The sequence below is a fragment of the Eschrichtius robustus genome, chromosome 12 (genome assembly GCF_028021215.1).
Source record: "Eschrichtius robustus isolate mEscRob2 chromosome 12, mEscRob2.pri, whole genome shotgun sequence".
Taxonomy (NCBI): Eukaryota; Metazoa; Chordata; class Mammalia; order Artiodactyla; family Eschrichtiidae; genus Eschrichtius; species Eschrichtius robustus.
This window is the reverse complement of record NC_090835.1, coordinates 53,003,282-53,026,753: the sequence shown is the minus strand read 5'-3', so window position 1 is coordinate 53,026,753 and position 23,472 is coordinate 53,003,282. Positions and strand designations below refer to the sequence as shown.

Sequence of the window (23,472 nt, the reverse complement as noted above, 5' to 3'; positions counted from 1 at the left end):
ATCCCTCCCCCACCCCCCTCCCCCTTGGCAACCACCAGTCTGTTCTCTGTGTCCGTGAATTATTAAGAAGTTTAATGAGCCTGTAGTATTGTGGATATGTCCTAGTGCTACTAAGAGTGGGTGTGATCCTGCTAGCGTGCAGAATGAGAAAGTCCTGTGTGAAGCCGTTCTGTCTCATTATCTCATCGGGTAATGACAGTAAGTGTTGGAACTAGTGTTGCTTCAAATAAAATATAAACTAGGATTCGTTCTACAGCAGGCAATGTTATGATTAGAAATATTTGTAGTATTACTAGTATGGTGATGTAGAGGTTTTTTTTTTCGAATTAGGGATTCTTGGACGGGTGGGATTGGCTGGCCAGAAGTATGAGTGGCAGAAGTCGTGTTGTTAAAGCTAATAGTGGTGCTGATGGGGAGTCAGAGAAAAAAACTAGTGAAGAGTTGAGGCTATTATCATTAAATTGGCTGAGAAGAAGTAGGCTTATTCAACGAATCAGTAAGCTGTGGGCTGAAGGGTTAATTCAGATTATATTATTCTTTGATAATCCTGTTAGTGGTATTAATATAATTGTAGGGATAATGATTTTTGACATTGGAGAAGGTTAAGATTTTGTACCTAGTTGGTGCCATACATGTTTGATTATTATTATTACTCTTATTATTATATCCCTTTTGTTACTAACAGGGATAGTCCAAGTGAAGCTTTGTAAGCTGCAAATACTAGTAGGAAAATGGGTATTCTGCTGGCTAGAGTGAAATGTGTGTTTAGAATTATTAGGGTTGCTATCGTGAATTGTAATAATATTATTCCATCTCAGCATAATATCTAGTGAGGATATTAGGTGAGATTAGTATATTAATAATCCTACAAGAGATACTGTACATGCTAAAATAATATTTATACATACTAAAGGCACTTGATAATTATGAACTTAATCATAATTTAATGAGTTAAAATCATTCATTTTAGCTTAAACTAATGATCATATTAAGTTCATTCTAGTCCTTTTTAGATTCATTTATAGGCCAAGCTCGTCGCTAGTAGTATGATTAGAAACAGAGCTAAAATGAGCATTTTTTTTTTTTTAATTATTAGCACCTTTAATTAGTATTTATTTATTTATTTGGCTGTGTTGGGTCTTCGTTTCTGTGCGAGGGCTTTCTCTAGCTGCGGCAAGCGGGGGCCACTCTTCATCGCGGTGCGCGGGCCTCTCACTATCGTGGCCTCTCTTGTTGCGGAGCACAGGCTCCAGACGCGCAGGCTCAGTAGTTGTGGCTCACGGGCCTAGTTGTTCCGCGGCATGTGGGATCTTCCCAGACCAGGGCTCGAACCGGCCTCCCCTGCATTGGCAGGCAGATTCTCAACCACTGCGCCACCAGGGAAGCCCTAAAATGAGCATTTTTAAAAAAAAATTTTATTGGAGTAGAGTTGATTTACAATGTTGTTTCAGGTGTACAGGAAAGTGATTCAGTTATTCATATACATATATTCATTCTTTTCCAGATTTTGTTCTCATATAGGTTATCACAGAATATTGAGTAGATTTCCCTTTGCTATACACTGGGTCCTTGTTGGTTATCTATCTTATATATAGCAGTGTGTGTATGTTAATCCCAAGCTCCTGATTTATCCCTCCCCCCAACATTTCTCCTTTGGTAACTATAAGTTTGCTTTCGGTATCTGTAAATCTGTTTCTGTTTTGTAAATAAGTTCATTTGTGTCAGTTTTTAAAAAATTAGATTCCACGTATGAGTGATATCATATGATATTTGTCTTTGTCTGACTTCACTTAGTATGATCATCTCTAGGTCCATCCATGTTGCTGCAAATGGCATTATTTCATTCTTTTTTACGGCTAATGTTCCATTGTTTGTATGCACCACATCTTCTTTATCCATTCCACTGTTGATGGACATTTAGGTTGCTTCCATGTCCTCGCTATTGTACATAGTGCTGCAGTGAACATTGGGGTGCATGTATCTTTTCGAATTATGGTTTTCTCCGGGTATATACCCAGGAATGGGATTGCTGGATCATATGGTAGCTCTGTTTTTAGTTTTTTAAGGAACCTCCATACTGTTCTCCGTAATGGTTGTACCAATTTACATTCCCACCAACTGTGTAAGAGGGTTCCCTTTTCTCCACACCTTATTGTTTGTAGACTTTTAAAAAATTTTTATTTAATTAATTTATTTATTTTTGGCTGTGTTGGGTCTTTGTTGCTGCATGCGGGCTTTCTCTAGTTGCGGCGAGTGGGGGCTACTCTTTGTTGCGGTGCGTGGGCTTCTCATTGCAGTGGTGTCTCTTGTTGTGGAGCACGGGCTCTAGGCGCACAGGCTTCAGTAGCTGTGGCTCGCGGGCTCTAGAGCGCAGGCTCAGTAGTTGTGGCGCGTGGGCTTAGTTGCTCCGCGGCATGTGGGATCTTCCCGGACCAGGGCTCGAACCCGTGTTCCCTGCATTGGCAGGCGGATTCTTAACCGCTGCGCCACCAGGGAAGCCCCCTGTTTGTAGACTTTTTGATGATGGCCATTCTGACTGGTGTGAGGCGATACCGCATTGTAGCTCTGATTTGCATCTCTCTGATAATTAGTGATGTTAAGCATCTGCTCGTGGAGCATTGTCTTTAGGTTATTTGTTTGGGATGCTCAGGGTAAAAGTACAATAAAAGGAGAGCAATCTCTAAGTTGAAGAGAAGAAATATCATAGCCACTAAGAAATTTTATGGAACACGGTAAGCGTGCCAATCCTATGGGGTCAAATCCGCACTGATAGACACTTGTTTTTTCTGTGTAAATATTTAATGGAGGGGGTCAGAATGCGAAACATACAAGCAGTGAGGCTAGTGCTCTATTTGTGATTAATATCAGTATAAGATTTATTATTTTTTGGATTATACCAACACTAATTGATTGAAAGTCCATTGAACGATTTAATACTAAAGAAGAAGATCCTCATCAATAAATAGATATGTAAAGGAATAGTCATACTATGTCTACAAAATGCCAATATCAGGCCGCAAAGTCCAAGTGGTGATTGGATGTAAAGTGAAATTTTAATTGGTGTAAGAAGCAGACGGTTAGGAAAGTAGAACCAATCATTCCACGTCGGCCGTGGAATCCTGTAGCCATGAAGAAAGTTGATCCATATACACCATCTGAAATTGTAAAAGGCGTTTTGTACTATTCTGAGGCTTGTAGAAGTGTGAAGTAAACACGCAGCACAATTGTCATAGAAAGGGCTTGGACCATATGTGTTTGGTTTCCTTCTATGAGGTTGTGGCAGGATCAGGTGATGGGTACCCCGGAGGCTAATAGGACTGAGGTGTTGAGGAGTGGTCCCTCTAGTGGGTTTAGAGGGCAGATGCCTGGGATGGTCAGCATCCGCCTAGTTCAGGTGTGGGGTGAGGCTCGAGTGATGGAAGACTCAGAAAAAGCTGTTAAGAAAGAGGGCTTCTGAAATCATGAAGAGAATGAGTTCATATCGAAGTCCTTTTTGAACAATTGGTACAGGATTGGCCTTGGAAGGTGCTTTCTTGGACGATGTCTCATCATCACTGTTATATTATTAGAGTATTAGTAAGCCTGGTGCTAATAATAGTACTGAATTAAACTGAAATCCTATGACAAGGCTGGATGTTATTAGGAGGGCTGGAAGAGCTCCTGTAAGGGGTCAGGGACTAGGATTTACTCTGACATGCAGGGGTTTCGTGGGTCTTTGTGTGTTGTCATATACGTAGAGACTTACTAGTAGGGTGAATATATAAGTGTGAATTAGGGGGACAGCAAATTCGAAGATTGTGAGTAGGATAAGAATAATGACTGTCGGGACTTCCCTGGTGGTCCAGTGGTTAAGAATCCTCCTTTCAGTTCAGGGGACGCAGGTTTGATCCCTGGTCGGGGAACTAAGATCTGACATGCCGAGGGGCGACTAAACCCGCGAGCTCTAGAGCCTGCGTGCCGCAACTAAGACCCGATGCAGCCAAATAAATATTAAAAAAAAAAAAGAATAATGACTGTCATAAGGGCTGTGGTGGTACTAATATGTAGTAGTGCTAGAGTTGCCCCTCCGATTCAATGAATTAATCAGTGACCTGCTCTAATATTGGCTGTTAAGGCTACTGGTTAACTAAATAGGCTCATAGTTTCAATGATGACTAGCACAGGGATAAGAGACACTGGGGTCCCTGTGATAGAAAATAGGCCAAGGATGCTTTGTTTTGTGGGGAAAACCAGGCATTACAGTTCCTGCTCATAGAGGGATTGCTAGACCTGAATGCATTGAGAGTTGTGTGGTGGGTATAAATGAAGGTGGTAGGGGTCTTAGTAAATTTGTTGACCCAATAAATAGAATGAGTGATTGAAGTATTCGTATTCAGGTCTGTCCTCTGTGATTATGAATGGCCATTATTTGCCTTGATGTGCATTGGACTCGTCACTGTTGAGTAAAAATGATACGGTTGTGGGTTCGTGGGTTAGGAGTGGGGAATACAATGCTTGGGACTAGAGCAATGAAGATAGCAATAGGAAGTCCTGTTATTGTTGGGGTAATGAAAGAGGCCAATACATTTTCATTCATTTTGTTTCTCAAGGGGTGGATTGTTTTTGCATTTGAGTGAGTTTTAATTCTGGGTTTAAGTGATAAACGTAGTTTGAAATTTTTCATTGGACTATAATAAGTAGGGCTAGAATGACTGATGAAATAGTAATGAATCTTGTTTATGTCTCTGATTGTGGCATATCATTAAGGGGAGATTTAAACTCCCATCTTTTTTTTTTTTAATTTATTTATTTTATTTTTGGCTGCATTGGGTCTTCGTTGCTGCGCGTGGGCTTTTCTCTGGTTGTGGCGAGTGGGGCCTACTCTTTGCTGTGGTATGTGGGCTTCTCATTGCGGTGGCTTCTCTTGTTGCAGAGCATGGTTTCTAGGCACGTGGGCTTCAGTAGTTGTGGCACGCAGGCTCAGTAGTTGTGGCTCGCAGGCTCTAGAGCGCAGGCTCAGTAGTTGTGGTGCACGGGCTTAGTTGCTCCACAGCATGTGGGATCTTCCCAGACCAGGGCTTGAACCCGTGCCCCGTGTTGGCAGGAGGATTCTTAAATCACTGCGCCACCAAGGGAACCCTATTTATTTATCTTTTGTCTGTGTCGGGTCTTAGTTGTGGCACGCGAGATCTTTCGTTGCAGTGCACAGGCTCTTCGTTGCAGTGCGCGGGCTTCTCTCTAGTTGTGGCACATGGGCTCTGTAGTTGCAGCGTGTGGGCTTAGTTGCCCCGTGGCATGTGGGATCTTACCAGCATCCCCTGCATTGCAAGACAGATTCTTAACCACTGGACCACCAGGGAAGTCCCTATATCATTAATTATTTTAAGGCACTTTTATAAAGTAGGCTTTATTTCCCTTGCCCTTTCAAACCGGGAAAAATATAGAGTAGATAGAAACCGACCTGGATGACTCCTGTCTGAACTCGGATCAAGTAGGACTTTAATCGTTGAACAAACAAATCTTTAATAGTGGTTACACCATTGGGGTGTCCTGATCCAACATCGAGGTTGTAAACCCTATTGTCAATATGAACTCTAGAATAGGGTTGTGCTGTTAGCCCTAGGGTTACTTGTTCTATTGATCAATTTTTTTGGATCAATAAATGATAAATTATTTTGACTAGTAGGTCTAGATTTTAATCACTCGGAGGCTTTTTTGTTCTCTGAGGTCACCCGGACCAAAATTGTTAACCCACATGAAATTTTTGTTGTCCCTTAATCATTTATTTTTTGGGTTAGTTAAAGCTCCATAGGGTCGTCTCGTCTTATTTTGTCATTGCCACCTCTTCATGGGAAGGTCAATTTCACTGATCGAAAGTAAGTGACAATAAAACCCTCGTGTGGCCATTCATATAAGTCCTCATTTAGAGAACAAATGGTGATGTTACCTTTGCATGGTCAGGATACCTCAGTCGTTTAACAGATGTCACTGGGCAGGCAGTGCCTCTAATACTTCTTATGCTGGAGGTGATGTTTTTGGTAAATAGGTGGGGTTTGCGCTTGCAGAGTTCCTTTTACTTTTTTAAAATCTTCCTTAGGTGTATAACTGTATAAAGGTTAACAGTGTATTTGATAAATAGTTTATCGTTGGTTTCGTTTATTTACTGTTAATTATCAGTATAGCATGGGTCACTGACGTAAGCTTATGCAAGGAGAAATATTTCTTGTTACTCATTAATATTACTGCTTCTATTAATAAGTCCAGTATTAAACTAGGAGTTGATTAATTTGTTGTTGGTATTAAGATAATTATTTTGTTGGTAATTCCGTGGCAGTCCAGTGGTTAGGACTCTGCACTTCCACTGCAGGGGGCACGGGTTCAATCCCTGGTCGGGGAACTAAGATCCCGCAAGCCACATGGTGTGGCCAAAAAACAAAACAAAACAAAACAAAAAAAGGGAGAAGATAATTATATTGTTGAGCTTGAATGCCTTCTTTTTTTTTTTTTTTTTTTGAATGCCTTCTTAATTGGTGCTGCTTTTAAGCCAACTAAGGTATTGTTTATATTTACTCTCTAGATAAGGTTGTATCCTGTTTCTAAAAAGCTGTACCTTTTTAGATGAACATTTAGAAATACATTAAAATTTACAGTTTTTTTGGTAATTTTTAAAGTTGAACTAAGTTTCTGGACAACCAGCTATCACCAGGCTCATTAGGCTTATCACGTCTACTTATAAATCTTCTCACTATTTTGCCACATAGGTGAGTTTATTCTGGTAAACTGTTCATAAGTAGCTCGTCTGGCTTTGGGATATTTAACTTAAATTCTCTTTGTTAAATATTTACTAGTTAAATCACTATGCAAAAGGTAAAAGGGATAAGCTTTGCTTTTTATTACTTTTAATATTTCTTTCATCATTACCTTATGGTACTTTATAATGTCAAAAAATTTTTGGGGACTTCCCTGGTGGCGCAGTGGTTAAGAATCTGCATGCCAATGCAGGGGACATGGGTTTGAGCCCTGGTCTGGGAAGATACTACATGCCACGGAGCAACTAAGCCTGTGCGCCACAACTACTGAGCCTACGCTCTAGAGCCCACGAGCCACAACTACTGAGCCCATGTGCCACAACTACTGAAGCCTGCAGGCCTAGAGCCCGTGCTCTGCAACAAGAGAAGCCACTGCAATGAGAAGCCCGCAGACCGCAACGAAGAGTAGCCCCTGCTCGACGCTACTAGAGAAAAGCTCACGTGCAGCAACGAAGACCCAATGCAGCCAAAAGAAATAAATAATTAAAAAAAAAAAGAATATAAACAAATTGGTTCCACCGCTTTGCAGACCCATTTGGAAATATTTAGCCATGTTGAAATTGCATATACCCTCTGACCCAACAATTTGATTTCTAAATACACACCCAACACATGTACACAAGATGTTCCAAGTATGTTTGCTCAATGCAACACTGGTTGAAATGATCAAGAATTTAAAAAAATTTTCTATAAACAGAGGAATGGTAAGTAAATCGTGGCATGTAGTATACGTATGATGGAACACCAAGTAGCAGTTAAAATGAATGAACTAGAGTTACAAGTATCAGATAAATTTCAAAATACTATTGACTGGGACTTCCCTGGGGGTACAGTGGTTAAGAATCTGCCTGCCAATGCAGGGGACATGGGTTCGAGCCCTGGTCCGGGAAGATCCCACGTGCTGCGGAGCAACTAAGGCCATGCACCACAACTACTGAGCCTGCGCTCTAGAACCCGTGAGCCACAACTACTGAGCCTGTGTGCCACAACTACTGAAACCTGAGCGCCTAGAGCCCGTGCTCCGCAATGAGAAGCCCGCACACCACAACGAAGAGTAGCCCCTGCTCACAACTAGAGAAAGCCTGCGTGCAGCAACAAAGACCCAACGCAGCCAAAAATAATACATTAAAAAAACTACTACTGGGGCTTCCTTGGTGGCGCAGTGGTTGAGAATCTGCCTGCCAATGCAGGGGACACGGGTTCGAGCCCTGGTCTGGGAAGATCCCACATGCTGTGGAGCAACTAGGCCCGTGAGCCACAATTACTGAGCCTGCGCGTCTGGAGCCTGTGCTCCGCAACAAGAGAGGCCGCGATAGTGAGAGGCCCGCGCACCATGATGAAGAGTGGCCCCCACTTGCCGCAACTAGAGAAAGCCCTCGCACAGAAACGAAGACCCAACAGAGCCATAAATAAATAAATAAATAAATAATTAAATTAAAAAAAAAATACTACTGACTAAAAAAAGCAAACTATACCACGCTGTACACTGTTTATGGATACATCTATATATATGTCAGATAAGAAAAACAGGAAAGATATCCACCAAATTCAAGACAGTGTTTACCTTTGGAAAAGGAAAGAGAATAAGATTAGAGGTGGTGGTACTTGAAAAGTATAACTTCATTTTCTCTTTAAACAAGGGCCTTAAAGCAAATATGGCAAAATGTTATGATCTACTAAAGCTGGGTGGTATCTACAATAAGCATTATCCTCTGTAATTCCAGTGCTTGACATGTTTCAAAAAATTTTAAAGTAGCTAAATGCAAAGATATCAGGGAAAGAACAATACTTTCCACTTTTGTTAAACCAATTTTCTATGGTAGACATTATTTGTAGAATTATAATTTAGTGTAAAAAATAAAACAAGTTTTTCTATTTTAAATTGTTTTGGGGTAGTCAGGCCTACAGAAATTTTTTGCTTTTAATTTTAATTGAAGTACAGTTGACTTACAATGTTGCAGAAATTTCTTAAACTGGGAATTTTATTTCTCCTAGCTAGGTCACAATCCTTTACATGCTTATGACAGACTGTTGATCCCTAACCCATGACGCTTTCTCTTGCTAACAGAACCAATTTTGTTCAGGTATCAGAAGGCTATATGCTTCAAAGGATATTCACAACCTAAGGGGAGGAATCTTGATTACTTTAAGCCAATCACAGCAATTCTAGTCTCCATGTTAAAAAGTGATTTGGAAACAGGTATTTAATATCTCCTAGTAAGATAAGTAGGTGAAGTCCACCAAGGGGCTTCTGTGAAAAAGGAACACCTTGGAAGGACATGGAAGAATCAACAACCTCTTCTCTTCTGGCCTTTGGACATTGTTGTACAAGCAGATGATGCCTGGAGATGTTGCCACCATCTTGCGAAACCATAAAGGGTCAATCCAGAAGACAAAAACTCTCACAGCAGAAGGTGGATGGGCAAGGACTTCCCTGGTGGCCCAGGGGAAAGACTCCGTGCTGCCAATGCAGGGGGCCTGGGTTTGATCCCCAGTCAGGGAACTAGATCCCACACGCATGCCGCAACTAAGACCCAGCATGGCCAAAATAAATAATAAATTAAAAAAAAAAAAAAGTGGATGGGCAGAAAAACATGGAAAGAGCCTGGGTCCCTGGTGAGCCACTGAATTTACCAGTTGTGGAACTGCCCTACCCAGACTTCTTGTGAAGTAAATTTTCCTTACTGCTTAAGACCCACTTACTTAATTAGGTTTCTGCTCCTTGCAGTTGACTGCATATTGATAAAACCATGCTCTTTATCAAAACAAAACACAAAACTCCGAAGAATGTACAAATTCCAGTGAGTTCTTGACGACTATAAAGACCTTGTTATTCTGTACGTCTGGAGGCAGGAATTTTGCAAACTACACAAATAGTTGTAGCTTTACCAGAGCCACCTCAGTTTTGCTTCACACTTTCCCAGTCATTGAATAGCTTGCAAGAGAATGTACCTATTTTGTTTTTAGGATTGTTGGCCACACCGAGAAATGTGATCGAGTCCAAATTTGCTTCTTTGGGAGTATTTAAAGGTATATTTAGTCCGTAACATTCCTTTGTAACTCTTCACACACGGCTCCCTAAAAATGTTGTTTCAATGTGTATTCCAACTTTCCAAGAAGAGGGACAGCCCATGGGTAGGAGTTGGACGTGTTTCTTTTCTACCCATGCCCCACGCCCAGGCAGATCCAAAGTCCAGTATTCTTACCAAGGTTGTGGAGCCAACTCCTAGAACTCTGGAGAAAGCTTTCATTTAAACACCATGTTTTTATAATAATTAAACAACTACAAAGGTGTGAACGATAAAGGGGGTTTATTTAAAAAGAAGACTACAAAATTTGACATTGAGAGAGATATAAAAGACTCAGGATTTAAAATTATTAAATACAAAAATGATTGGTTATAAACAATGTAAAAATACATTTCCCAGTCCCCAAACAAAGGTAGAGCAGTTATAAAATTTTTGTACTGTATGTGCATTTCCCTTATAATTTTTAAGAACCATTCTAAACAGTCTATTTGTGTACAATATAAATTTACCATAAACGTTAATAAAAAATTATTTTACATTTGAGTTTACTAAGTGTGCCCTTTTCTGTAAGTAACAGTATCTTTGGTTTCAAGTTCACCTTGAAATTTTTATTTACCACAAAGATCTTTTTACTCCTAACAACTAACTCCTTCTACAATAGAAGATGGAGGCTAATCAGTCATGGGTCCTGTAAAAAACAATGTGAAGAAAGGTTCTAGAGTGACCCAAAATACCAGTGAAGATACTACCTTTCGGTGGCCAGCTAAGAGGTCCATTCTGTGTCAATGAAACAAATGGAAGTGAAACCTCAGAACAAGCAGAGCTTAAGTTCCACGCCAACATGCTGTGGATGTGAGGCCAGCAGAGGACATTCCATCAAACTCAACTGAGCCCAGTGCATGAGTGGGGACCCTGAGGTAGCCCAGCTGGTCTGCTCTGAATCCCAGCTGGGTGCAGATGATACTTAAAAGGACAACAGTATAGCTGGATGTGAAATTTGAGAACCTGCCTATCATAAGCTGCTTATCTTTGAACCCAAGACCCAGGCTATTTCTCCTCTCTCAGACAGCACACCTAGTAAAAACAGCATCCAAGATTGGTTTCATTATCTCCCAAGCAGGTAGTGGTGAGATCACCACTAGCACTAGCATCCAAGCTCTGATACAAATGGATAAGGTTCTGAGTCAGTAAGAGCAGAAGCTGTGTCCGGCCATCTGCGTCTGAAAACCATCTACAACACACAATTGGCAGATGAGAAATTAAAAAAGGATGAGGTCATTAAACTGTCTCACTGGAAACATGATTCCACTCTTTCAGACAGAAAACCTACTAGCCCAGGAGACTTTAACCAAAGTACTGAAGGATCTGATGCATGGGCTCATTGCCTGAGCCCTACAGTCTTGAGTCAAAAAAAATCTACCAGGAGGACAAGAAAGGTCTAGTCTGTGAACCACTTGGCCAGAAAGGTCCCGTTTTAAAAAAAAAAAAAAAAAAAAAAAAAAGGACCAACTTTAAGAAAGGTCTTGTTCAAAGTGCCCTGGCTGGCTGGCTCTAAGACAGCCTGCCAGCAACAGACAGTTCTTCCAAATTATCAGAACTGGTTATGAAGTGTCTTCTGAGAATAGTTTGACTACTCCCTTACACCATCAACAGTATTAAACTGGGCAGGAATCTCTGGATATTCACTTTCTTAAGAAGGTCTCCTTTGAAGAAAAACCAGAGCAATGCCTATGTGGGAACAAGAACCCTAAAGATCCTGCTATATACTCTATGCAATTAAAAGGGCCCAAGATTCTGGAGAATCTGCCATCAAGGAAGCCAGAGCCAGAGGCCCAGCTATGCCTGATGAAGTAGTACATGGACCATTCTGATAAGGAGACAGAAAAGGGAGGCTCTCAAATCAAAAATCAAAGATTGGGGTTTTAAAAGAAGATTGGCTCCAAAGAAAACACTGAACAGAACCTGCAGAGCTGTATTAACTTCAGTAGAAATAATCATATGGCAAAAGGGAACAAACCATTTTCTATCTCGTAGTATGAACTCATCTCTTCAGGCATTTGGAAGTGGTCGAGGCCTACTTTTATAACTACTTTCACTGCATTGTGCAAAAGTGTATTTTATCTTTGGTCCTTAGTCATGATAGCAGTTTCTTCCATTTTTCTATCTTTCTATATAAAGATCTTTTTTTTTTACTTGATACTGACAACCAAAGTACAGTATAAACATGGGGTTACTGATGCTGTTGCTTTTGTAACATGGACAATACCAACATCTCCCATACATTTTCTATTAGGCTATAAAAGGTCTCAGAAAGAGTTAATTATTATTATCCTAAAATGTTACAGTATAATTTTAAGGCTGAGTGAGATACAGTAAAGCCTGGGTTTTACATTTTAAGGAAAAAACCTAGACCAACATTTAAAATATTGATCTCTTAAATATACATTAAATTTTATCCAGTCATCAAAAAGCAAAGTTATAGTTAAGCAAATTAATTTAAAAATGAAACCATTTCTAAATGGATAAACTTAATCATGCTGTTTATACAGCTATAAAGCATAATTTGAAAGCTAAGCCTAGTAACAATGACAGAATAATTTATCATCAGTTGAGCTATGTGATTTAAAGGAACAATTGCCCTCACCTCCAAACAAAACAAAACAAAACTTCATCTGACAGAAGTGTCAACCGTTACCAAAAGAAAATATATTTTTTAAAACAAAAAGCCCTCTGGCCCAATTTGTGGTGACCGACACACAGTCCAATCAATACTGATCAAACTGCCTTTCTGCCTTGCGCTCCAAAGGAAGTGGTTTAATAATGACAGATTCTACAAGAGCTTCTGCCAGGGCTCAGGCACCACGCAGTGGTGACGTAACACCTGTTCCCTAGAGTCTCTAAGCATTAAGTGGTTCACTAACAGTAGCCTCAGGTTTTCTTGGCCGGGGCTCCTTACGTTTTTCATAGACCATAATGAAAAAGTCAGACAGGAACACAAAACTTGCTAGAAATCCAAACACCTGAGGAGGAAAAAGGGGCAAAGATTATATGAGGAATTCTGCAATATACTGTCACATTTCCTACTTGGCTCTGATCATGTTTTATACAAGCAAGACAATTCATCAATTTATCTTAAACACATCATTCTTAACATTAGTGGTTAAAAAATTTTTAAGGTCATCAAAAAATGGAAAGAAGTTACAAAAAAAAATTCCAGAATAATGGTCATTAGTCAAAGTCTCACAAAATATTAATGTCCTGTCTTGTGTGTGTGTGTATGTGTGAGGTGCCAATCTATGAAGCTAAGGTTAATAGATGAAAAACAAAATCCTATAACATGATACAAAACACCGGATTGTTAGCAATGGTTTAGACTGACACACAGATGAGAAGAGCAGGCAGCCACGCCTAGGTAAAAATGGAAAAGGTTATTTGTATCAAAACAGAAATTCTATTTGGAAGATACTTTTAGGTTAAATGGTTCAATTACCTAAAAAATATTTTCCAGCTCACTGTCACACTGTAATGACACAGCAACATGACGCCACTACCTACACTTCCTCTTCCTTAAATCACTTCTTCCTCATTGTACTCTTCTAACATCTAATCAAACATTCTGAGAATTCTGTCAAGAGACAGAAGACCATGGTGCAAATTTAGCTTCTTCACTAGCAAAACCCTTAAGGAAGGGGGCCAAAGAAGTGCTCTGTAAAAAGAGAAAATCGATGTAGGTCACGGCTAAAGTCTCAATTCTAAGGCTCCATCTCCATGAAGTTTAACATTTTGTCGTCGTTTGCTGCAGTCTCTTGCCCTTCACACCCCATCCCTCCATTCTGCCTCATTTCACTGTAAAGCAAACGGAGCTCCTAATTCATTAATTCAACTGGATGTCCCCAACACATCCAACCAAAATGTAATTATCAATTCCACCCCTCGAAACCCAAGTCCCTTCTTCACTCTGGAGTCTGTATTTTGGCTTGATGGCATCTGTCCCCTTATTTGACTGGCAAATTTATTTGACACTTTAAAGGCAGATCAGATGTCATCTTGTCTACGAAGACATCTCTGACCACCTTAGAGAGCTCCGGTCCATACAGGACCCTCTATGCATATAACCCAAATGACCTTCTAGCTCTTCTGTTCACATCATAATTTTTAAAAAAGTGGACTCCCTCACCCATTTAAGTCTATATAATTTTCATAATTTAAGTAGTTGCAAGAGGTAATTTCCAGCATATTATAAATACTGAGCTTTTAAACCACCAGTCACTCTTAAATATATCTAATGAAATCTGAATACTGTAATATTCTGACACACCACCTAATTAAAACACACAAATAAGCTTTTTTTTTAATAGCTGGTAATTTTAGGACATGCTTCCTTTTCCCCCCACGAACTCAACATTTCCTCAACTTTATTTTACTTCCTCCACAGGATTTTATAGTAATACATTTTTATACTAGGAAGTATTTTACTGATTCACCCTATCATACTCTTCTGCAACAAAAATATGATTACAAACAAATTAAGCATAAGGCTTCCATGTATCCATGACTAAATATTACTTACTGCTAGAATGCATCAAGGTTCGGCATTAATTTTATTGTTTTGTTTTTACACATTAAGTACTAAGAAACCGTGTTCACATAAATAGGTAGATATGTTATAGCCATCTAATTCTCTGAACTCCTTTTGAGTTGTTCTATCATAAAAAGCAGTTTTAATGATCTATTAGCTGACAGTTCAATTAATTACAACTTCAATTTTCTTATGAACAAAGCATTAATTGGAAATCAGCTGACTAGTAAGAGGTTTGTTAACCAGTTGTTAGTTGTTCATGTTCACAGCACTGGCACCAATTAAGTCCATGATCCTTGATTTGTAATTCTGAAGTCCAAAAAGCAACAAAAACTCGAAGTTTCATGATTCACTTGGCTCAAAATTGACACAACGTAAAACTCTTTACAGTCTTTACCTATCTCTTTTACTGTGAATATTCAGATGCGTCAGAAATATTAATATGTTGGATTACAAGGTGCTGCCCAGGCCCTCTGAAGGTGTGTAATACAGTATATGCACAGTATTACCTTTCTAAAATGCAGAATATTCTGAATCCTAAAAAACATTTGGTCCCTCAAGGATTTCAGATAAAAACATTTACTTATCTATCTCTTATACTAGGCTGAACTTTGGGGTCATTTCTCCTGTCTATTCTCTACACCTAAAACAGCACCTGATATGTAGATGTGTTTCTGTTGAACCAAAAAGGGGAGAAATGTAAGATAATCAAGTCAATTTTACCACTTCCATTAGCAATAAAGTTCATATGTGGCTTCAAGGGATTTTTGTTAACAAAACTCAGTCAAATTCTAAAGACAGGTTCTAGGTTTTTAAGGCTATCATATTTATTTGCTTTTAGGCCTCTAATCAAATTACACTAAAAAATAAGTTAAAAGACAAACCACTCTCCCTTACTGTATAACCTGTCAAGTACTTTCCAAATTCCATATTTCTAAGCAAATAAAAATAAGCAAAGATAAAAGTTACTTACAATTGCAGCAAGTTCAGCCGTGGTACTGTCATGTGTCAAAGAGAAAAAGATGGATGCCACCAAATACACCAATCCTGTTCCCACAGTAATATAAAAATCCTATACATACACATAAAACACAAGGAATACAGCATGGTTAGGGTGGCTGAAAACAAATGTTTTAATTTTTAACTTTTAAAAGACTTCAGTGACTTTTTTTTCTTGACTCAAACTTACATACTTCAACTTCTAACTTTTCAATAAGCCTGGTATTTGATAAAATACCCTGTAAAGGAACACTACGCACACTCTGGACAGGGCATATTCAGAGAGTACATCACAAGATAATGTTTTAATAAAAATAGTTCTCCATTATTACTTATTGTGGAATCTAAAAAGTAAACAAATGAGTAACAAAGACCCACAGACACAGAGAATAAACTAGTGGTGACCAGTGGGGAAAGGGGAGGGATAAGATAGAGGAAGGGGATTAAGAAGTACCAACTATCACGTATAAAATAAATAAGCAACAAGGATATATTGTACAGCACAGAAAAATCTAGCCGTTATTTGGTAACTAACTTTAAATGGAGTATAATCTATAAAAATATTGAATTGCTATGTTGTTCACCTGAAACTAATACTGTAAAATCAATTATATTCTATTACAAATAAATAAATAAAAATGAAATAAAATAAAAACAGTTCCCCAAAGGTCATGCATGTGTGTGCTTATCTTTTTTTCTAGGATGTATTAATTTTTAAAAAATATTCATTTATTTATTTGGCTGCACCGGATCTTAGTTGCAGCACGTGGGATCTTCGTTGCCGCGTGCGGGATCTTTAGTTGCGGCATGTGGGATCTAGTTCCCTGACCAGGGATCGAACCCGGGTCACCTGCACTGGCAACACGGAGTCTTAGCCACTGGACCACCAGGGAAGTCCCCTCTCTAGGACATATTAAGATCAAAGCCAAAGGATTTATTAAATCCCACATTACTTCCAGCAAAGAACAGCATTTTTCTTCCCTTTCAACATAATCCATGCTAGGATGGCCTCTCTGAGAGTACTTCAGTGCTTTTAAAGCACTTTGGAAAAGAGAGACTCAAAAGGATCACCCATCATTAACTAAAGACACTTAGGCTTTCTTGGAATAGCATGTCGTTTTCAATTGTGCCAAGTGGGTAATCCAACATGCGCTTGTATGATGAGATTATCTACTACATAAAAGCATCCACATCTCATCATAATGCAGCTTACAGCAATGGAATTCTTCATGGTTTGCAAGTGCGCTCTCAGGCATCACCTCAGGAGGCTCGCTCTCAAATGCCAACTGAAAACAGTGCTTGACATACATACTTGATTCAGAGGAGAAACTGGAAAAATGACAGCCACTCCGAAGTGTTTTAAGTCTGATACTTTTTGAGTTTTCTGAAATGCAATCTCCACTAAACCTAGTATCAGTAAAACTACCCAAAACAGAATTCACTATTTTGTTAGTTCACTTAACACTTACAAGAAATTGCAGAGATTGCCTCTTTGCTTCTAAAAGAGGTGTTTTTCTGCAGCACTTTCTTTTTTCCTATTCCTTTGAATTGAATATTATTTAAATCTGTTACATACAAATATAAAACTCTATTTACTAATATTTGGAGTACACTCAAGGAGGTATTTAAACAAGACAATCATTTTGAGACAAAATAATGTAGTATTCAATAAACACGGGTTCTAGAGCGAGACTACCTGAGTTCACATTCCAGTAATATTACTTCTTAGCTACATGACTGAATTAGTTACCTAAGGTCTGTGTGCCTTTGTTTCTTCATCTGCAAAATGAGAGTAGTAACAATATCGTATTCATAGGTGATTCTATAGATTAGAGTTAATCCATGGAAAGTGATCAGATCAGTGCCAGAAACACAATAAATGTTCCATAAACATTGGCTATTGTTATTCTTGATACAATGGGACCCGCAAGAGCATGGGATAGAAAAGATTCTCTTTCCAAAAAGATTACCGTTCCTCCCTAGACACTACCACCACCACACACTCAAAACATTTTCTCTATAACAGAAAACTCCTTACATAAAGGTTTTTTTAATTTAAGTATATTACTAAGCAGACAGTAAAAGTAATTTTTAAACCATTCAAGCAAACATGACTTCCTTACGATGTTAGGTGAAAAGTAGAACATACATACTCTACAATTACAACTATGTTTAAAACTTTCTATAAGACCCAAAAGACATACAGTAAAATATTTACAAAAGCTATTTTAGGATGAAATGACTAATTTTTCTTTTTTTCCTCAGTATTTTAAAATCAGTATTTCCTCTAAAATAACTTTTTAAATGCTCAAATTTGATGTAATAAGTGCTTTACATTTTGCCTAGTTTGACCATTATACTAAACTGGGAAATATATTGTTTCTTGTCAAAAAGATCAATGTTCTTAAACGCTACAGATGCAGCACTAAAAAACTATAAACATTTCTAAAAATATTTTTATGGAAAGTAGTGCTATTTTGCTGTTGAGATAAGAAATGAAAAAAATATTTTCAATCTTTAATGTTTAAAATATGAATTTACACATTCAAGCTACAAATCAACCAGCTCAGATGCTACTGAATTTTTCCCTTGTCCAAATCTTATCACATACTAATCTGTAAAAAGGAAGACTTTTCACAGATTAAAAATATAATTAACAAAAATTCTAAGATATTCTCCGCATCCTCTTCTTAATACGTATTTCATAAAACAAATGGGTTCTGTTGTCACTGCTATACAAAGACTCTTGTGGTGACGATATGTGCCATGATAGCATCTAAATATACTAGGGCAGTGGTTCTAGCAGCGTTCTGCCTAGGCCACATGGTAGACTTCAGAGTGTGAGAACTTTCCTGGGTTCAAATCTGTTTATTTTTACCCTCATTGTGTAACTTTGGACAAGTTACTTAACCACTCTCAACCTAAGTTTCCTCAACAGAAAAATGGAGCATTGAGGTGTGAAGATTCTAAATCACAGCACATAAAGTGCCTGGCACACAGTAAACACTGACAGCAGCTATTATCGGGTAAGATAATGGGAACTGCCATATATTGGCCATACCAAGAACTGCATGTATGTGTTCATCAAAGTCTTAATGGATTTGACTCAGACTCTACCCGTTTTTCAAAGTTATTTTTTTAGCTGTTTGGTATCAACTTTTTGTTTTTTAATTTTTCAAACTTAAAAGAATCATTATATATATATATGTATTTTTTATTAAAGTATAGTTGAGTTACAATATTGTGTTAGCTTCAAGTATACAGCAAAGTGATTCAGTTATATTTTTTCAGATTATATTCATTATAGGTTATTACAAGATATTGAATATTGTTCCTTGTGCTACACAGTAAATCCTTTTTGCTTATCTATTTTATGTATAGTAGTTTGTATCTCTTAATCCCACACCCCTAATTTGTCCCCTCCTCCCTTCCCTCTCCACTTTGGTAACCATAAGTTTGTTTTCTATGTCTGTTAAGTCTGTTTCTGTTTTGTATACAGATTCTTTTGTATTATTTTTAAGATTCCACATATAAGTGATATCATATAGTATTTGTCTTTCTCTGACTTACTTCACTAAGTTTAATATTCTCTAGGTCCAGTAACTAACATATTACTGCAAATGGCAATATTTCATGCTTAAAGAATTATTTTAAAAGAAGGGAATAGGAGCTCCAATCAAGACAGCAGAGTAGAAGGACGTGGAACTCACCTCCTTCCACAAATACACCAAAAATACCCCTACAAATGGAACAATTCTCACAGAACACCTACTGAACACCAGCAGAAGACCTCAAACACCGGAAAGGACAGGAAAAATCTCCATGTGACCAGGTAGGACAAAAGGGAAAAAAAAAAGGGAAAGCAGGACGGGATCTGCGGCCATGGGAGGGAGCTGGAAAAAGGAAAGGTTCCTGCACCCTGGGATGGCCCCTCACTGGCAGGGAGATCAACCAGGACAGAAAGGGAGCTTCAGAGGTGCAGAGGAGAGTGCAACAACTGGTCTGTGGCAGGCAGAACAAACAGAGACCTGCACAGACGGCCGTGCCACCGCCCTGCGCATCCCAGCCTGAGGCACACATCTGCTGGTACGGGCAGGGGCTGGGTGCTGAAACTCAGGGTTCAGAGGACAGAACAGGGAGAGGGCTGCTGTTGGCTGTGTGGAAACAGCCTGAAGGGGCTGGAGTGTGGTGCGGTCGCAACCGGGGATGTTTGCGGAAGAAGCCCAGGCCTGTCACAGAAGTGAAGCGCCATCGTTAAGTGGCGCACGAGGAGGGGATGGAGGCCGCCATAGCAGCCTCTTTCTCACGTGCCAGCCCCCACCTCCGCAGGCTCCAGGGGAGCGCACCCCAGCCACCGCCTTGGCGGCTCCTGCCTTGACAGGCTCCGGCGTCCCAGCCGCTGCCTCGGCGGGCTCTGGGAGCAAACGCCAGTGGGTTGCCCACACACAGAGGCAGAGCTGAAACCACAGCTGGACCCCAGCGGCCACGCGACTTAGGAAGTAGGGCTGAAATCTCTCCCTGCAGCTGTGCAAGCCACAGACTTACACCTCTGCTGCCAGCTGTGTAAATTCAGCACCTGCAGGACATCCGAGGGACAACGGGTCCTCCCATGGCTGGGACAGATCTGGCCTTAGCAGCTGTGGGCTTTGTGGGCACATGCATGTAGGGACTGGGCTGGGCCAGGGTCTGAGCTGCCTCCATAGCCCCCACAGCAGGTCCAGGTGCACAACTACTGTAGTCCTGGAACCTGACTTCAGTGGATCTGCGCTGGTGGCCTTGTGAAAACAAGGCCAGAGGGACACCAGGGCTGACTGATGGCATTCCCAAGGTTGAGACTGGGGCAAGGGCAGTGCCAACGACAGTGTACTTTGTGAGCCCGCACAACGGGTGACAGGTGAGCACACTCACCTGTGAACGGCTCTGGCAGAGGAATAGTCAGTGGCTCCGCTCCCAATGGGAGCACGCCAATCCCACCTACCTTGCACCATCACTCAGAAATGCACCTGGGAGCTTCTACTCCAACAACTAGGGAACAAACCCAGCCTGACAGAGCAGTGAAAACCACAGAGCAAGGAGGAGGCCCCACTCAATATCCAGTGCAGGTTCTGGTCACCACAACACCAGTCACACCTCCTAGCAAGGGGATAACAACAGCCAGCATACACTGAGGAAAGAGGTGGCAGGCATCCAAGCTAAAAACAGCCCTCGCACCAAAGAATATCAAACCCACAAAGGCTACACAGGAACACTCCCACATAAAAACAGCCCTCCAAACCACAGTAGATAATTGTTTGTCCTCAACTTATAGAGCAAGAGAAATATAAGTAAAATGAAGAAGCAGAGGAACCACTCCCAATTAAAAGATCAAGAGAATTCCCCTGAAAGAACAAACAACAAAACAGACCTCTTCAGTCTAATAGATATCGAGTTCAAAAAGGAGATAATGAAAACACTGAAGAAGTTAAGGACTATTTATAGAAATGCAGATTACTATAAAAAGAAATAGAAACTATAAAAAGGAACCAAGAAAAATTAGAGAACTCATTCACTGAGATGAAAGTTGAGCTAAAGGCAATGAATAGTAGAACGAATAATGCAGAAGAACAAGTGACCTGGAAGATGGAATAATGGAAATCACCTAATCAGAACAGCAGACAGAAAGGCAAATGAAAAAAAACGAAAGCAACATAAGAGACCTGTGGGATAATACAAAGCATGCCAATCTACGCATAACAGGGATCCCAGAAGGAGAAGAAAGAGAAAAAGGGAATTGAAGATGCTATGGCTGAAAACTTCCCAAACCTAAAGAAGATAACAGATATCCAGGTACAGGAAGCACAGAGGGTCCAAAACAAGATAAACCCAAACAGACCTACACCAAGACATATTTCTCTACAGAAATGCTGCAGGCCAGGGACTTCCCTGGTGGTCCAGTGGTAAAGAATCTGCCTCCCAATGCAGGGGACACAGGTTTGATCCCTGGTCGGGGAACTAAGATCCCACATGCCGTGGGGCAACTAAGCCCGCACACCACAACTACTGAGCCTGTGCAACTCAACTAGAGAGAGAAAACCCGCACACCACAACTAGAGAGAAGCCCATGCGCTGCAACGAAGAGCCCACACGCCACAACAAAAGAAGATCCTGCATGCCGCAATGAAGATCCCACATGCCACAACGAAGACCCAATGCAGCCCCCCCCCGCCCCCCCAAAAAAAGGTGTCTATGGAAAAAAAAACAAAGAAATGTTGCAGGCCAGAAGGGAGTGGCAAGATACATTCAAAGTCCTGAGAGGGAAAAATCTGCAACCTAGGATACTCTACCCAGCAAGATTATCATTTAGAATAGAAGGAAAAATAAAGAATTTCTCAGACAAACAAAAACTGAAAGAATACAGCAATACCAAACCCATCCTAAGGGAAATATTGAAAGGTCTTCTCTAAATAGAAAAGAAAAATCTATAGGAAAGAGAATATCCTAATCAGAAAGTAAATCACTTAAGTAAGCTCGTATACAGATTTAAAAAAAGAAAATCAAAATTTTCTGTGAAAGTGATGATAACCACAAAGAACAGCAAAAGGAAGAACATGAAGATGTAAAAGAGGACATCAAAATCATCAAATGTGGGGGAGGAGAGTAAGAAAATGTAATTTTTTTTTTCTAGAATGTGTTCGAACCTATATGATTACCAGTCTAAAGCAAATGGGAAGGGTTAATATACTTGAAAAACAGGGCAACCACAAATCAAAAACACACAATAGGTTCACAAACACCAAAAAGAAGAGAACATAAGCATAATACCAAAGAAAGTCTTCAAACCACAAAAGGAAAAACAAAAAGGGACAAAGAAGAAATATAAAATCAATGGGAAAACAAGGTTTAAAATGGCAATAAATATGTATCTATCAATAATTACTTTAAATGTCAATGGACTAAATGCTCCAATCAAAAGACACAGAGTGGCAGACTGGATGAAACAAGAGCCTACATACACTATGCTGCCTACAAGAGACTGACTCTAGGGACTTCCCTGGTGGCACAGTGGTTAAGAACCCGCCTGCCAACGCAGGGGACCCAGGTTCAAGCCCTGGTCCAGGAAGATCCCACATGCCGCGGAGCAACTAAGCCTGTGTACCACAACAACTGAGCCTGTGCTCTAGAGCCCGCAAGCCACAACTAGTGTGCCCACGTGCCACAACTACTGAAGCCCACGTGCCTAGAGCCTGTGCTCTGCACAAAAGAAGCCACTGCAATGAGAAGCCCACACACCGCAACAAAGAGTAGCCCCCGCTTGCCACAACTAGAGAAAGCCCGTGCATAGCAACGAAGACCCAACGCAGCCAAAAACAAATAAATAAATAATTTTTAAAAAAATGACCCACTTTAGGGCAAAGGCCACACCTAGATTTAAAGTGAGGAGTTGGAAAAAGATGTTTCATGCAAACGAAAATGACAAGAAAGTGGGGGTTGCCAATACTCGTATCAGACAAAATAGACTTTAAAACAAAGGCTATAAAGAAAGATAAAGAACACTATATAATCATAACAGGATCAATACAAGGAGAGGATATTACACTTGTCAACATATATGCACCCAACATAGGAGCACCCAAATACATAATACAAACACACACCTAAAGGGAGAAACTGACAGGAGTACAGTAATAGTATATTTTAACACCCCACTCACATCAATGGACAGATCTTCTACACAGAAAATGAATAAGGCAACAGAGATCCTAAGTGATACAATAGAACAGTTAGACTTAGTTGATATTTTCAGGACATTACACCCCCAAAAAAGCAGAATACACATTCTTTTCAAGCGCACATGGAACGTTCTCTAGGATTGACCACATACTAGGGCACAAAACAAGCCTCAACAAATTTAAGGGTATAGGAATTATTTCAAGCATCGTTTCTGACCACAACAGCATGAAACTAGAAATCAACAACAGAAAAAGAAACAAGAAAAAAAACAATTACATGGAGACTAAACAACGTGCTCCTAAAATAACCAATGGGTCAATGGTGAAATCAAAGAAGAAATTAAAAAATACCTTGAGGCAAATGACAA

At 39.9% G+C, this 23,472-nt stretch overlaps 1 protein-coding gene and 1 pseudogene across 2 annotated transcripts in view; both read right to left on the bottom strand.

The window, feature by feature from the left end:
* Positions 1-23,472, bottom strand: part of CMTM6 (CKLF like MARVEL transmembrane domain containing 6) — a 60,865-nt gene that overhangs the window by 9,145 nt on the left and 28,248 nt on the right. The window contains exons 3-4 of one of the 2 annotated variants that reach the window (XM_068557889.1): positions 15,370-15,468; positions 10,083-12,837 (exon numbers count right to left, since the gene is read on the bottom strand). In XM_068557889.1, coding sequence (XP_068413990.1) covers positions 12,715-12,837; positions 15,370-15,468 — 222 coding nt within the window. In that variant the 3' untranslated portion in view covers positions 10,083-12,714. Of the gene's footprint in view, positions 1-10,082; positions 12,838-15,369; positions 15,469-23,472 lie in introns of those variants that run through there. The other variant, XM_068557890.1, reaches the window with a different exon arrangement.
* LOC137773252 (cytochrome c oxidase subunit 3-like) lies at positions 2,956-4,576 on the bottom strand (annotated as a pseudogene).